Source organism: Polistes fuscatus, unplaced genomic scaffold (assembly GCF_010416935.1).
Source record: "Polistes fuscatus isolate 324 unplaced genomic scaffold, CU_Pfus_HIC Scaffold6, whole genome shotgun sequence".
Lineage (NCBI taxonomy): Eukaryota > Metazoa > Arthropoda > Insecta > Hymenoptera > Vespidae > Polistes > Polistes fuscatus.
Genome location: NW_025113140.1, coordinates 3,974,104 through 3,990,570, shown reverse-complemented (window position 1 = coordinate 3,990,570; position 16,467 = coordinate 3,974,104). Strand labels below are relative to the sequence as shown.

Below are 16,467 nucleotides of genomic sequence, written 5' to 3'. Positions count from 1 at the left end.
CAATTAATTTTATATACTTTGCGTAATATATATGTGTGCGTGTGTGTATGTTCATATTTATCTCTTTTTATTTGACTTTTATTAGCATAAAAGTGTAACAATTTGAATAACGATAATCTTGTTAAATTCCGTATATTAAAAACAAATATTGTTGCATAATTTAATATTATAAATATTAATATATAAATATTAGTTTATTTTGCGTTGAACAAATATTAAAAAAAAAATAGAAGAGACAATTAATTTGATATAAATTTATATTTACGATATATGAATAATATTTTTGTTAAGAATGATTTTAGTATCCTAGAAATGTGACAATTTCAGGAATCATACACCTTTCTAAATATCAGGTATTAAACAAGTACATAGTTACATCCTTTAACAGTTGCGTAGGAATTAAACCCTTGAAATCATTTCGTGCAAACTATTCCAGGCGGATATAGTCAACAAAGTTTCTCTAATATCTTGTAAACGCATAGATAAACTTTCTACTAGATTCAAACTAGAACTGTTACCACTCATTTCGTTTGATACGCGAATGCTCTAATAAATACCCTGATAAATAAGAAATATTAGAATACTAATATTTTATTCAAATATACTCTACCCGCATTATCCAGAATATTAAAAACAAATTTTCAGTATAACGTAATCCAGGTATTTTCTACTTTAGCAAACATAATTATTGCAGGAACACTAAATTTATCAGAGCTGTATTATAATATTCCGTATCTCTAAAATAGAATTGACCATTCAAATACTTAGGATGATGATAATCGTGTACCTAAAAATAAAATAATTAGGCTAATATTAAAATAAAATTGTATATTCAAATATATGGTGTACTTGAATTGAATTTGAATCTTAATTCAATCAAAAGTAACATTTTCTAATTCTTCTTCTTCTAAACTAGTTAAAAAAGTATTTAATTATTATGATTAATATGTGGGTTATTAAAAAGTATTCATTTTATTTCAAAAGAAATCTTTAATAGAGTTTGGAATCTTAAAAGGGAGAGATGCTAGTAACCATAGTTAATGACAAAGAAACAGTGGGAACGTGCGAACGACGATAATTATGCTCTGGTTCAACAAAATATTGGAATATCGACAGATTCGTTCGTGTGAATGCTTCTAATAGCACATTGAACAACTGTTAATAACAAACTTGGGCGTTTTCAAAAAGAATCTTCAATTCTTCTTATTGCAATAATAATAATAATATTATTATAATAATTATTATTATAAGATATTATAACGTATTATAATAATAATAATAATAATATTTATAAATTATTAATAATAATAAGAATATTATTATATTATTATTATTATATATTTTTTGTGCCGAATTTCAAATTAAATTATTCGAGGAGATCCTTATTTTTTCTTTTTGTTTTACTACGTTAATTAATATCGAAAAACAATTGTCATTTGTATATCACGTTTATCACAATAATCTCGAAATGCGCATTTATACACATCTGAACTTTTCTCGAATATCTGTTTTATAGGTAGAATGAACATTAATACCACGTTACAATTTGAGAACAAATTCGCATTAGTCAGTAAAATTTATTACGAGTGTTCGTAGATATTCCTGAAATTTGATGTATATTCTCGACTGGACTTTAGGATAACTTGTTTTACGATTCTGCAATCGTCATTATAACGTTTCGAACTTGTATTGCATAACGAATTCGTTAAACTTTTTCGTATATATTTCAATAATTGGTACACACGTTTAATGGTACACCCTTCGAGTTATACGATTTTCGATTGTACAAGGTGGTACACACCAACATTTTTAATGTTGTTCGAAAATACCTATAAACAATTGAAAAATTTCATTTGAATTTTTAAACAACAAAACATGACAGTTTGACTTTATTTCTAACAAGAATCCTAAAATGTGTCCGGAAACATTTCACACAAATTTGTAAAAGGGATATAAAAATGTTTGACCAATCTAAGAACTTTTAGCACACCTTGTAGTTAGAAAGTAGTTCTTTGAAGGCAATTATACTGCGATCTAAAGAACATAAAATTTCTCAAACGTCTAGGTAGGGCTCGTAACGAGTAACTCAAACGTTCCCATAAACGTTCCAGGTGGTAACTTTATTCGCTTTCTTTTACAACCTAATTCAGTAATCTACATGTATGTGTTAAGTTGAGTCATTTAAAAAAAGATAAAAAGAGAAAAACACATTTTTTTTTTCTTAAAATTAATTCTCATTTTAAAATTAATTCTCAATCTTCTTTCCAATATCTATTTCATAATCTATTATATAATTTATTTTATAAAATAAATTACAAAATAATTTACTTCCCTCTTCCTTCCCACCCAATTTTTCTGACCAAGTCCACTGGTCATAATTTAATAATAACAATTAAAAAAAATACATATATATACGTATAAATAATCTTTTTTTTTTTTCTTATTCTTCTTTTCATACATAGCGATGTAACGCGAAATTAAAATGAAGTGTGGGAGAAGTGCATTGTAAAAAGGGGGGAAGAAAAAAAGAAAAAATAATAATAAAAAAAAAAAAAAAGAAAAAAGGAATATAAAAAGGAAAGAAAATATACGAGAACGTTTCGTTTGAGCTGCATATTAATTTTCATTTCGTAACCCAGTGTGCCGCGACAGTCCTCGCTAGGGAAAACCACCTTTCGTATTCAATTTTCCACGTTACTCTCCAGTTATTTAACGCTTCGACTACGATCTCGGACGTGTGTGTATATATATATATACGTATATATAATACACGTATGTAAAACGTAGTGGTCTAACGAAACATCAATGCAAAATATTCCTACTAGTTTGTCAAACTTTTTCTAAATAATCAGTCTTCATTGATACTTCGTTTTTGTACAGTAGACAATTAACATATTAAACGAATTACACTTTTAATTTTAATTGTAAAATAATATCGGAAAAAAAGAAGAGAAAAAAGATAACAAGTTAAAAAAAGAAAAATGTTCAATAGGAAAATACGAAACATTAGACAAATTTCGCATATATATATTTATTAAACTTTAATAACGTGTATCATTTCAAGTAGACATAACGTGATATGTCACATAATCAAATGCAAATTAACAGATAACGTGATAAACATATTTCTAATATTTCAAATTATTTCTATTCTTATCGATGTAATATGAAATTTTTCTTCTATCGATCATTTCAAATATAAAACATATTCTTTCAACACAGAGAAAATTTCTATCACGAATGTAATATACAACAATTCGATGCATCTAATTTTATGACTCAATGGATAGACGTTTGTCACATTAAATATATCAATGACAATGAAACGCAGTATAATATATTGAACATATCAATTTTTTTCTATATTACATATTTTCAAAAGATATATACATTCGAGAAAAACATAATGTGTGTGTGTGTGTGTGGGATGATGATTCCTATTTTAGGAATGAAACAAGAGAAAATAGTAATCATTTCGTTTAAGGTTATTATTCGAATGAATTGCCTCTTTGAGTGTAATTAATGTAATTAATGCTTAGGATTATGGTAGTAAGTTGGTCTGTTATGACGATACGTTTACACGGTAGATTAGAAGGGTAGTTTAGAAAGGGTAGTGTCGAGTGGGTTTAAGCTCTTCAGATGCGCGAAATCTCATTTATCTACTAAGCTGGAATACGAGAAGTGATTTTGAGTATGAGAATACTGTTCTTGAAAGATCCTGTCGTTTACTTCCTAACTACTAACAAAGGCTCCTTTTACATTACTTTTTCTTTTTTTATCATCTTATTATTTTTTCCTCCCCTTATTTTCTTACTAAAAACTATTTTCTTTTATATCTTTTCTTTTTCTTCTCTTTTTTTCTTTATTAATTCCCATACTTATAAGAGAGTTGATACATTAACATAAAAAAACAAAGCAAGAACTAAGCCCGATACTTCGACAAAAAATTTCTTCTAAACGATAAAATGTATTTTAATTTTAAAATAATTTTTAAACAAAAGGTAAAAGACTTAAAGTGTGTTTGTTGAAAACATTATAACTGCAATTAGATTAATCGTATTTTTTATCAAATTCAGTATACAAAAATGATGAAGAAAAATCAAATGTTAAATTGTATGTAAATAATTCGTATTTTAATGAAATTCGTAATCTTCATAAAAAAAAAAAATACAACAAAATTAAATTTTTAACACACACACACATAGTGCCTGTTTTTTTCTAGACCATTTTTATTGTTGATTGTTAAACTGACATTGAAAGGAAATAATTCAACAGATTGGAAACAATGTATAAACTTAGTCATGTCAAAAACAATTTGATATTCTATCATGTCGTGCTTGTGGTAGACCATTCGGCCTTTTAGGAATAGCAAATAGTTTAGGTATAATTTAACATGAATGAACATGAATAATATCCAGTGAACGTAAACTGATACATATGTATTATACATATATCATTATCGATGAAATGCAATTTGTGAGGAAGTAGTAATAATATATGCTTTGAATAGAATTATAATCTCAATTAGATAAATACGAGTAATCATTAACACCGTATAGCACCTATCGTTTAACTAACATTTTCTAATGATAAATTTTACTTAGAGAAAATGTGCAGCATACAATGAAATATTTGAAATATACTAGCTACTAATTTATTATAATCAATAATATTATTTAAATATTATCCATTGATATTGAGATAATGTCAAACTCACTAAATGATATATTTAAAAAGTGTTAATATTTCAATTTTATTTTTAAACTTACGTAACTATTCATTTGAATCAAATGAAAGAAACATTTTTCGGACACAATGAGATCAATAATATCCTAACTTTAACAGAATTACTGACTAAACGTCATTTGACAATTTTATTTCGTGAGAATTTATATTAAAAAAACAAAACACCTACAATATCGTATTGCATCGATGCCATTGGGAGACTACTATTTAAATCAGATAATTATTGAGTGCACGTAAATTGAAATTAAATATCAGTTCGATGTTTATCTTGCGACTAACGTGACACACACACGTTTAAAAACATATTAATTTTCATAATTACAACTTTAACTATTGCGTCTTAATTATTTTTTTTTTCTGTAATATGCAAAAAATGATATTCTTATGTCAATAAATAATTCATTGATATTGACGTTTTTAATGTTGTGTCCATAAAATGATGGACACACATACTGTAGACGAAAATAAAGGAGAATGAAAAATTTAATGAGTGAGTGAGTGAGTAAGAGAGAGAGAGAGAGAGTGATTAAGGGACACGCTTATTAGCGATGTCCGTGCTTTCAAATTGGTGATGACAGGTGACGAAGAGGATGACGTAACGGTTGACAAGCGATAGGGAAATCGATCGATCATACTATACGCGTTTAATACATCGTGGTTTGTTTCTACAAAGGAAACCGATAACTGAGGACCGATTCATGCGAACAATCTAACCAAGAGTCGATTTGTTAACACTCGATGTATGAACCGAGATACCTTTCCTCCTTCGTCTTCGTTCAATCAACAACACATAGTCATTGCTATCATCAATCGAATTAACCTACGTTTTTTTATCCTACGATTTTGATATATAATATATGTAATATGTGACCATAATTATGAAAGTGGTCTAAGTCAAAATTTAAAAAAGAAAAAATATGAGTTTATCAGTTATTTTACACCACATTATTTTAAACTAAATTAATTCAATGTAATTTTCACGATATTGGATTACACTCTAAGATTAATTTTATTTATAGACAAAAATTATTATAAGAAACAATTTTTATTTCGAATCTAATTTTGTATAAATAATATCAAATTGAATTGGTTATGTTTTCGAATTATTTATTATATGCGTTTTGTTAAATGTTATTAATTTTTTGTCGTTTTTAAACACACGGCAAATCATTCGATTGAATTCTTTTCATTTTTAATTCATTCGTTCGTTGGTTTTTAATTCTGAAAAACAAATATTGTCTTTTTTATTTGTCGTCCAATTAAAAACAAGAAAAAAAAAAGAAAAAAGATAAAACAAATGAAATTACATTTCTAATATTAATGTTCGGAAATACATTCAATTTTATGTGAAATTACACGCACGCACGTACACGTACGTTATACATATTTTTTGTTTTTATTTTTTATTTATATATTTTTATCGAATACAACAGAATATGAATTTATTTCGATGAAAAATCTAGAAAATGGCGGATGAACGGCAATAAGAATTTTCTCATATTTATTCAAAGTTCGAAAAATAACATAAAATAGGAAAAACACACTAGTGGTTAGATATCACATTGAGAAGCATAGGAACGTGTTCATGTGCATATATTTGATGTGTACACTCTTACACGCATACGTGTTTATATGTATGTACATGTATGTATGAGTATGCACGTCGCGATAACTTGGCGATAAAGTTCTTGCTCGTAAATATTAGGATAACGCTGTTCTAGTTCGGATATTGGCACATATGTTTTCATGTATGATCGATCGATTACTCGATTGATCGATTCATGTTCAGGTTGTACCGTATGAATATCAAGTGTGATCAAATTTAACTGTATCTTCTCCAACTTAACAATTTTCTATTACATCCAATAATTAAAATTTCATTAATCATTGTAATATTAATCAATCATCGTTAAATTATATTTATTTAACAAAATAAATATTCAATATAAATATATAATGTAATAAATAACTTATTTTCTTATTAAATTAAATACTGGTATAAATAATAAATGATAAAATATTTATTCGATAAATTAAGATTGAAAAGAATTTATTATATTAATAATAGAGAAATTAAACCGTTGTACCGTATGAATATCAAGTGTGATCAAATTTAACTGTATCTTCTCCAACTTAACAATTTTCTATTACATTCAATAATTAAAATTTCATTAATCATTGAAATAATAATCGATCATCGTTAAATTATATTTATTTAACAAAATAAATATTCGTATAAATATATAATGTAATAAATAACTTATTTTCTCATTAAATTAAATACTGGTATAAATAATAAATGATAAAATATTTATTCGATAAATAAAGATTGAAAAGAATTTATTGGTATTAATAATAGAGAAATTAAATGATCAAAAATTAATTTATATTTTTTGACAATAAATATTTTCTATAGAGTATAAAATTGAATAAATAAAGATAAAAGAGTAATCCAGGATATATCGTAGGTGTGTGTTTATATAAATGAACGATATACGTGCAATTAAAGAGCGGAACGAATCATAATTAATAGGGATATCTAATAATCTCTTACGATTACGGAAAGAAATATATATATGAATATAGAGACAATGGTGGGAAAATGACTATTACGATAGGAACTCTCTACAATGGCGTTTTGCCAGAATTAATTGGACGATATTATGCAGTACTTTCAAGTAGTAATATCCGAAAATTCTTTGACTACACAATTACTAAACCATCATTATAATTTGAAAATGAAATTGCTTATACAACAAATTCGAAGTGACATTAATATTTTCATTAACGATAAATGCATATTTGTTTCATTATTATTTATATACAAAATATACATTATTAAATATCAAACAATAATGAAAAAATTAAATCATCCAAATGTTTTTTTCTATAAATATTATAAGAAAACGAATTAAAACTTTCCAGATGATTCTGAAAAATTAGCTAAACTCTTTTAAAACTGTTTAATCATATGATTAAGATTATAATTAAACGAATTAGTATTATCGCGATTTTATAATCTGAAAAAAGAAATTAACTTACGTAATAGTTGAAAAAAAAAAATAATCTAATTAATTCTTTAAATCAATTAATTTTACAAGCAAATGTGTTTGACATTAATCAACGAAATATTTTCTTTATGTTCCATTTTTGTTTAGTTTCGTAGGATCGTATTGCAAATGAGATTTCGTTTAAAGTATAACAATTGAACAGATTTTTTTTCGAATAGATTGGAAAGAGGATAAACAGGACGTTTTCAATGTGAAAATAATTGAAACATCTGGTCCTTTCACAGAGAAAGAATAATTAAATAATGTTTTAAACGAGCTTGTTTAATAATGTACTAACGATAATTGAAGAACCCTTAAGTCTAGCACAACAGAAAGGTTAACACGCGAGGCTCAAGACTTTTCAACCCTTCTCGCATTAGGCACAATACTTTCCAACCAATTCAATAATATATTTAATTAAAATTATTAAACTTCCCAGAACACACAAGAAAAAAGAAAACCATTGATACAAAACATAAATAAATTTTTTCAAAACCAATGATCCAGCCTATGAGAAAAATTTTCAATCGATTTTCGAGATATCATAATCATTCATTCATTCATTCTACTTCTATCATCGAAATAAACGATACCTCGATCCCAAAAAATGAACTGTAAGAGTGCGGTTAAAATCGATGCCGAACTTTGACACTTTAAACGTCGAGAAACGTTTTTCAACGAATATTTTTGTTCGATGCCAGAGTGGTGTGTGAAAAAAAGAAATAAAATAGAAGGAGGATAGAAAGTAAAAAAAAAGAAGAAAAAATAAAGGGAGAAAACAAGAAAGGAAAGGAAAAGAAAATAAAAGTAAAAAATAAAACAAAACAAAAAATAAGAAGAAAAGAAAAAAGGTTGAATGATATTCATTCAACGATCCACGTTATAAGAAAAAGGTTCGAACGTTTTAAAATGCAGCCGAACTTGTGCAATTTCGTTTGGGAAAGTTTCAAAGGGACGTCAAAAGGATCTCTTGGAGCATTTCTTCTTCTTACTTCGAGAGTACACGAAAATGGCGAAGGGGGTGATGCCGGTGAAAGAGAAAGAGGAAAGAAGATAGAAAGAGAGAGAAAAAGTGCTGGATAAATTCGTGCTCGAAGAAACCAACGAGCTCCGATCGAAGAAACTCTTCCCCTTGTTCTTATTCTTCTTCTTCATCTTATTCTTCTTCCGATGTTTCTAGAGAGAACTAAAAAAAACTTCTACAAATAACAGTGAGTTATCTGTTTTTTAAAATATATTTATATATTTATTATTTTTATAACATTTTTTTCTTTTTCTTTCAATAATAATATAAAAATCGTAAAATCTTACATTAAAGAAAAATATTCGCTATCGTATTTCGATAGAATCAATTTGTATTTAATAATATTTTCTAAAATTATTGTTGTAATTATCTTAATATGCTTTCGATTGAATTGTTTTAGATTAAAAGCTTTTTAAAATCATTTGAGATTACGTTAATCCTCTATAACGCCATGTTACGGTAATAGTAATTACATTTTATAGGATATGCATATATGTATTTGTATTTTTTTTGCATTATTATCTATTAATAATAATTAATCCTGTAAAGTCATATGTGTAATTTTGAATCGACACGCGTATGCATCTATATTTTTGTTAAATATCACATTTATTTGACATTATTTGAAAAAATATTTAAAAAGAAAAAAGAATTGAAATATTTTTGGTTAATTCAAGAATACGAGAAAAAGAAATTAGTGTTAAAGAGTATTGATTTGAAATAATATTTTTATTTCTACGATTGTTTCTTTTCCCGATAGCGCAATAATCCAAATTTTGATCGATTTAAAAAAAAATTGTGGTTGTACATTTATTTTTTTTTAATGGGGGGGGGTGGGGTGGGAGGTGGGAAATAACCAGGATGAACGTAAGTTGGTGACATCATTCTAAAGCCAAAGAAAAGATGAGCCAAAGGAAACGACTTATTTTCTACACTTTGGCGTAAACCGGAATTGCCAGTGAATTGTCGTATGACATTTATTTCTTTATTTCGTAAAATGCTTGTGCAGTTTTCTCTCGCGACTTTTCTCCGTTGTGCAGTAAAAATCGACTTCGTCTTGACGAATAGTCCCTCCCCCCCCCCCCCGAACAATAATACACAAGAGTCCGAAGGAAAAATAAGTGGCCTCGTCGTATTTTTCTATTCAAATCGAGCGAGTCATTTACAAAAAAAAGAAAAAGAAAAAAACTTATCGGGAATAATAGAAACTTCCATTCGAATATTTTTTGTTTTCTTCTTTTTTTCGTTTAGTTGAAAATAAAAATTTACCGTTAGAATATATAAAAAAAAGAAAGAGAGAGAGAGAGAGAGAAAGAAGAAAATAAAGAAAAATATGGAAATCTGTCATAACAATACAACGTTGGAATATAACAAAAATAAAAGAAATAACAACCGAGCAAGTAATTTTGATTTTTGTGTGAGAATAAAAATTTGTCGATAAAAAAAAAAAATATTCTGAAATCTGCCAAAACACGCGTCGGACGGGTAATAAATAAATATATTTATATATGTATATATCTTTTTTCTTTTTTTCGAATCAAACAATAATATCATTTTTAATTGATCCGCGAAAGAGAAACACATTTGTAGTATTATTTATATAAATTTTGATAAAATAAACGATAAAATGAAATAGACCCAAAACAAACATTTGAGACGAGATTGAAATTAATTCTACAAAAAAAGAAAAAAAAATAGAAAAGAAAGTAAGAAGGAAAAAAAAATAACTTTAGAAAATTTGAAACAACGAGGTAGGAACTAATTAAAGTTTACAATTGTCCTTCTTCTTAACTTTAGACAACGTTAAAGGAGGGGAAAATAAAATAAAAAAGAGGAAAAAGAAGAAAAGAGAGAGAGAAAGAAAAGGTTGACGAGCAAAGAAAGGGACGTGCGGCATTTAAAAAGCCGAACAACGGGTGGTAAAAGTTCAAAGATCGAAGGGACGATACGAAGATCAAGGACAAAGTTACACAAAGTCAGAACTTTATAGAGAACATCAAAAGAATGGTACTTTATTTCACGAGAACTAATCGATCGACGAGTCTCACGTTTCATTCGTTTAAACGTTCCAACCACCCCCCACCACCTATCCATTTGTCAAGTAAGGTACGAGCCAATTAGGAGCAAAGCATCTTCGACACGTGGACACAAAAAGGTGTCAGAAAGGACAAAAACAGAAGTAGACTCTTTCTGTGTGTGGGGGAAAAGGAAGTCTATTCGAATAGAAAAAGTAATACGACGAGGGATCGTTTGAAGAAATGGCCGCTGGTAAGTTGAAAGAAACCATTCAGTTAATATAAATTTTGTTCATTGATTGGATAGATTAATTGTTTGTTTTTTTATTCCGTTTATTACTTCATTCTTTGGGTCATTAAAATACTTTATTAACATAAAGTATTAATTAAATTAACAATATATTATTAATATGTAAGTAATAATATATATTTTTGTTATTGTTTAAATATTTGAACAAATAGACAAAATATTATTATAATATTGATGGACCAAGTTTCTAAACGGTTATAAAAATCTAATTTAAAAAAAAAGTATTAAATAATATAAAAGTTAATATATATTATATCATAATTTAGACTTGTGCCAAAAATTAGTCGTTCATGTTCTAAGAACAAAAAAATTATTTTTTAAAATAAATTAACGACCATCAAATTAATCAACGATGTTGTTTCTTTAAAAAGCAAAGAAAAAAAAGAAGGAAAAAGAAACATTGTAAAATATATTCTTACAATTAGATGAATTAATTGTTTAATAAATTACTTTTATCTTTCGAATTTATATATAATGATAAATAAAAGAAAGAAAAAGTAGAAAAAATAAAGGATTTAACAGATATATTTTCGGTACATGAGTAAAGTATACTCAAAGTAATGGGTGCATATAGATTTTCAAGATATATACCCTTAGGGTACTTTTGGAAAACACATACGTAATGCATGTAATGCTTCGAGAGTAGCGTACTACTACGAAAGTTACATACATACGTAAAGGATGGTTCAAACTAAAGGAAAACGACCATCGTTCTCTTTTTTCTTCCTTAAGAGTCGGTCTTAAGAAATGTACTAAAAACAGGAACGGGGAAAATTAAACATTTAGAAGTACTATCGAGTTGCCTCCCTCCCACCCTTCCACGTGAAATTAGATCGGTAAGAGAAAAAGAGATAGATAATGTGGGGACCTGTGTTGTGTGTATGTTGTGTGTGTGTGTGTGTGTGGATGGATATATAAATTTGGATGGTGTATGTATAGGTTTGAATGTATACGTGAGTTTATATATACGAAGGATGAGAAATAGTATCTGATCTTGTACAAAGAAGCTTATGGTGTTATCGACCTTTCTGTGCAACATGATATGTGTACACTAAAGTAGTACTCAGCTAACTTTCCAAAAATTCTATGAAAAAAAACTTTAATAAAATTATTATTCCAAGTGGGGTAATCTTTAAATTTATTTATTAAGTATTTATTTTTATATTTTTTTATTTATATTCATGAGTTTTATAAAGATAACGTGTTGATTATTTTTTTTTTTTTTTTTAATACTTATTCGATATATTTTTTGAGATGTCAAAAATATTATTATTATTATGTATTTGTAAAATTAATAAAACAAAAAGGTATAACAAAAATTTAAATTATTAATTAAAAAATATTTTGCATAAAGTTTTTAGCGACAAATTGATGAAAAAATGATTATTCTTTATATAGATAAAAAATGAAAAAACGAAGAGGAAGTTTGTTATAGTTTAAAAAACAAAAAATAATAATTTTTATTTAAAGGGAAAAAATTGTGTTCATTGTTGAAGCACCCGAGAAGATCGATAGAGGCGTTTTCTCACGCTATACCTGGAACGTTAGCATGATTGTTGTCGAAATGAAATTATTGCCACTTTAATAAAGAACCCTCTCTTGAATGAAAGGCTTGGATGGAAAGGATTCATCCTTTGTCATAGTGATTCTGCTAGTAGTAGTAATCCTGCGGTCTCACGCGAAGCATGACTCGACCTTATTCTCAATGAAGAAATCTTTTGCTTTCACATTTACACATTTACTCTATTATTTATTTGTAAAATAATATATCTACTAATATATATCTACATTATATATTCACAATAATATCAATTAACTTCGTACAATCGATTTTTAGCATAAAATAATAGAAAAAAATGATTTATACTAATTTACGAATTAAATTTGCGAGAAGGGGGAGGGGTTTAATTGTAATTAAAAATGATCAACTCGAGGTTTACTTCAGTTCTACTTTTTTTTTAAACATTTTCGTCAATTTAAAAAAAAGAAAAATATTATTCTACAGTTTCGTATAATTTAACTTCGACGAAACAACAAGAAAAAGTACAATAATAATATTAATAATAATAATATTAAAAAACTTTCAAACTCAATACCCCAAAGAACGTAACTTTTGTACCAAACGTCGGATTTTTATATGCGATCGTAAAATGTTAAATATATTTCGACGTTTCAAACGAAATGTTTTTTTTATTAAAAACAAGAGGAGGGGAGAAAAAATAAATAAATAAATAAAAAAGAAAGAAAGAAAGGAAGAAGAAATTTGATAAAACGGTTCCCTTTATCTTTTATATAAATATTGCGAGCCGATTTTTTCTTCGACGGATTTTTTTAAAGAAACCGAGCAGACCCCGAGGCGTTTGTAAAGGAGAAAAGAAACAAAAAAAAAAAGAAAAAGTTTACGCGTTTGTATGCATGAAGAACAAGATGGAGTCGAACACTATTGCGTCCGAACAAATTTCCTTTATTTTCTCTTTTTGATTTTTTTCCTCTTTTATCGTCCTCGACGGAATAAAAAAGACTAAGAAAACCTTCTTTGAGATCGCTGTTACAAGTTAAACGAGATATACACAAATAGAAAAGTAAAAGAAAGTTAAAAAAGAAAGAAAGAAAAGGAAGAAGATATAGGAATAAAACGCGGTGAATCGAAATTTAACGTCTTAATTGCTCTGAACCCCCCCCCCCACCTCATTGTGGTTTCCGTGCAACAAATTTAAATAGAAATGCGAATCAATGATCGAATCACCATGTAATGGTGGAATAAAAAGTAACATTAAATAAGTTGCTTTGTTTCTCCAACGGTACGAGGACTTTTATACAGTCTGCTATCGCAAAACTTACTTAACGGGCTCAAAAGTTTTTTTAGATTATCTCGAGTAACTTTTTAAAGGGTTTCACGAGCGTAATATTATTATTTTTAGTTTTCTTTTTTTATTTTTCAGACTACATTTTTACGGAAAAAATTATTTAAACTAGACCAACAACGAAAATTGTTAATATCGTGATATTATAAAAATCGGGAAAAATACAACTTTTGACGTAGCTTGTACTTTTCTCTATTCTGCATACTCCACGAAGCGTATTTTCGATCCCAAATGCGAATTTTCCAATGACAAATCTTTGCGAAAGAACGTACGAGATTTTCACGTTTTATCGTCGAGCAAATAGCAAAACTTTCGATAAAATTTTAACTTCGCTGTGGGGGGAATATCTTTTGGCAAACGATACGTTTAAAAGTTTTGTTTCTTAAGTATTGCACGAATAAATATAATATATGCGAATTAAATGAAATACGAATACACTTAAATGAAAAAAAAAAAAAAAAAGAAAAAATGATTGTAAATAGTAAAAAAAGCTGAAAAAAATAACAATTAAATTATCCTTCAAATAAAGGAAAAAAAATATTATTTCTTCAATATATTAACTTTTCAACAAAATAATTTATTTTTCTTTTCCTTTCATACGATTATGCTCGTATTTACAAAAATATAACCAAAAACAAATGCGAACGTTTTGAACGGAATAAAAGCGAATTTATTTTTAACGCGCGAGGAAGAATATAAATAAAATCGCGCCTCGTAAATATTTAAGCAAACTAAACCAGAAAATAAAAAAAAAGAAAATAAAAATCAGAGAAGAAAAAAAGAATCATACAAAAACAACGTGGGGAAGTAAGGAAACAATATTTTTTTATTTTTTTTTTTTTTTTATTTTTTTAAAGAAGAAATTCGTGCGAGATCTCAAAAGTGTACTTACTTCCTGTTTACTGAAGAGAAAAACCTTTTAAAATTCCAATAGACTATATCTTTCTCATGGTGGAGTAACTGTAGCCAGCCCAAAAAATACAATAAGTATCTTCTTTTCGTATCTTGTGTTAAAGGATAACTAGTTTTTCAAGTTGCAAGCTACCACCACTACCATCACACACACACACACTACACGTAGGACACGTTCACATCTTCCTTTAGCTTTTATTAAAGCTATGTAAGAAAGTTTCTTTCTAGGTAGCTTAGAATTTTTATTAGATTTCGTTTGAAGTATAGCAAGGCATTACTTATTATACGTAATATCTTGCACGTTCCAATAGCGTACGATAAAAGACTCGTTGAGAAGGTACGAGGGGATAGTAAAAGGGTATATTACGTACAGTACACATATAAAGGACGGGTCAAAAGCCCTTTTACTTGATTTTATAATTCAATTGGGCCAACTTTAATAAAAAAAAATCAGCAGAACCTTTAATTATCTCATATTGAGTTAATTTTGTTCGAAAATGTTTATTTAAAATATATATATATAATAAGATCTTTATAGAACGTTTAATTAATTTCATTTTTTTTAATTTTTTTTTTAATTTCAAGATAAGTTTCCACATAAATTGGCCTAATTATTTCGTACTGTACGTTCTAAATGAATTTTTTTCGTTGTTAGAACGAAACCTAAAAAGATACACAAAAGTGTAATGAAATTTTTCAAAAAATAATAGAAATTGTTTGAACGGAGGGGTATAAACAAAATTTAGTGTTATTAACCTTATTTATTATATTTTATAGAATAAAATTTAAAAAGAAAAAAGGTGAACGCGAAATAAAGTGTACAAAAGGGGGAAAAAAAAAGAAAAAAAAGAGAAACTAGATAAAGAATTCTATCATCTTCGTAATATTATTGACCGACTTAACTATAATATATCGAACATACTGAAAGCAAATAGAAATTTTCTTATACCTTTGAACGGTAAATGTATTTTGCAATGTATCAGCCATTCGACCCTTTAGTTACATACCCAATCAGTAAATACGGATTGGAAAGAAAATTTTCAAAGAAAACGTAAAGAGTATTCGTGCTCGTGCTTTTGCATTGCTCAAAGAGAAGGAGGGGTTTACTTTCTATCATCCTTTTAAAAAGGAAAACGTTCGTGAAATACAGCTGGGATAATATAATGCATCATGAAACTAGTTTATTCCCGAGGGACGAAAGAGAGAAAAAAAAAAGAGAGAAATAATAATAATAATAATAATGATAAGAAAAGGGAAAAAAAAGCAAGCGAAAAAGAGATAGTTAAAAGCTACTTCTTTTTTTTTTGTATCTCCAATAACACCCGGATACAACTTTTTTGGAACAATATAATTGTCGGGTCTCATATAATATAATATATAAAAAATATAATAATATAAAAAATAATATTATACGATATTTTTTATATAAAAAGTAAGAAACAATAAGTCACGTTGAATATAAATAGATCCAAACGATTCCGCAACAATATTAATGGGGGTTACTTAATCTATCCATTTATCTATCTCTCTTTCTCTCTACCTATCT

The 16,467-nt window shown here is 27.2% G+C and overlaps 2 protein-coding genes across 5 annotated transcripts in view; one reads left to right on the top strand and one right to left on the bottom strand.

The window, feature by feature from the left end:
- Positions 1–16,467, bottom strand: part of LOC122523180 (midasin) — a 104,958-nt gene that overhangs the window by 58,564 nt on the left and 29,927 nt on the right. The window lies entirely within an intron of this gene.
- Positions 1–16,467, top strand: part of LOC122523179 — a 46,694-nt gene that overhangs the window by 14,130 nt on the left and 16,097 nt on the right. The window contains exons 1-2 of one of the 4 annotated variants that reach the window (XM_043644823.1): positions 8,594–9,007; positions 10,618–11,088. The exons of 1 other annotated variant lie outside the window; for it this stretch is intronic. In XM_043644823.1, the coding sequence (XP_043500758.1) occupies positions 11,079–11,088 (10 nt within the window). In that variant the 5' untranslated portion in view covers positions 8,594–9,007; positions 10,618–11,078. Of the gene's footprint in view, positions 1–8,593; positions 9,008–10,398; positions 11,089–16,467 lie in introns of those variants that run through there. 2 more of the 4 variants (XM_043644827.1, XM_043644824.1) reach the window with 2 other exon arrangements.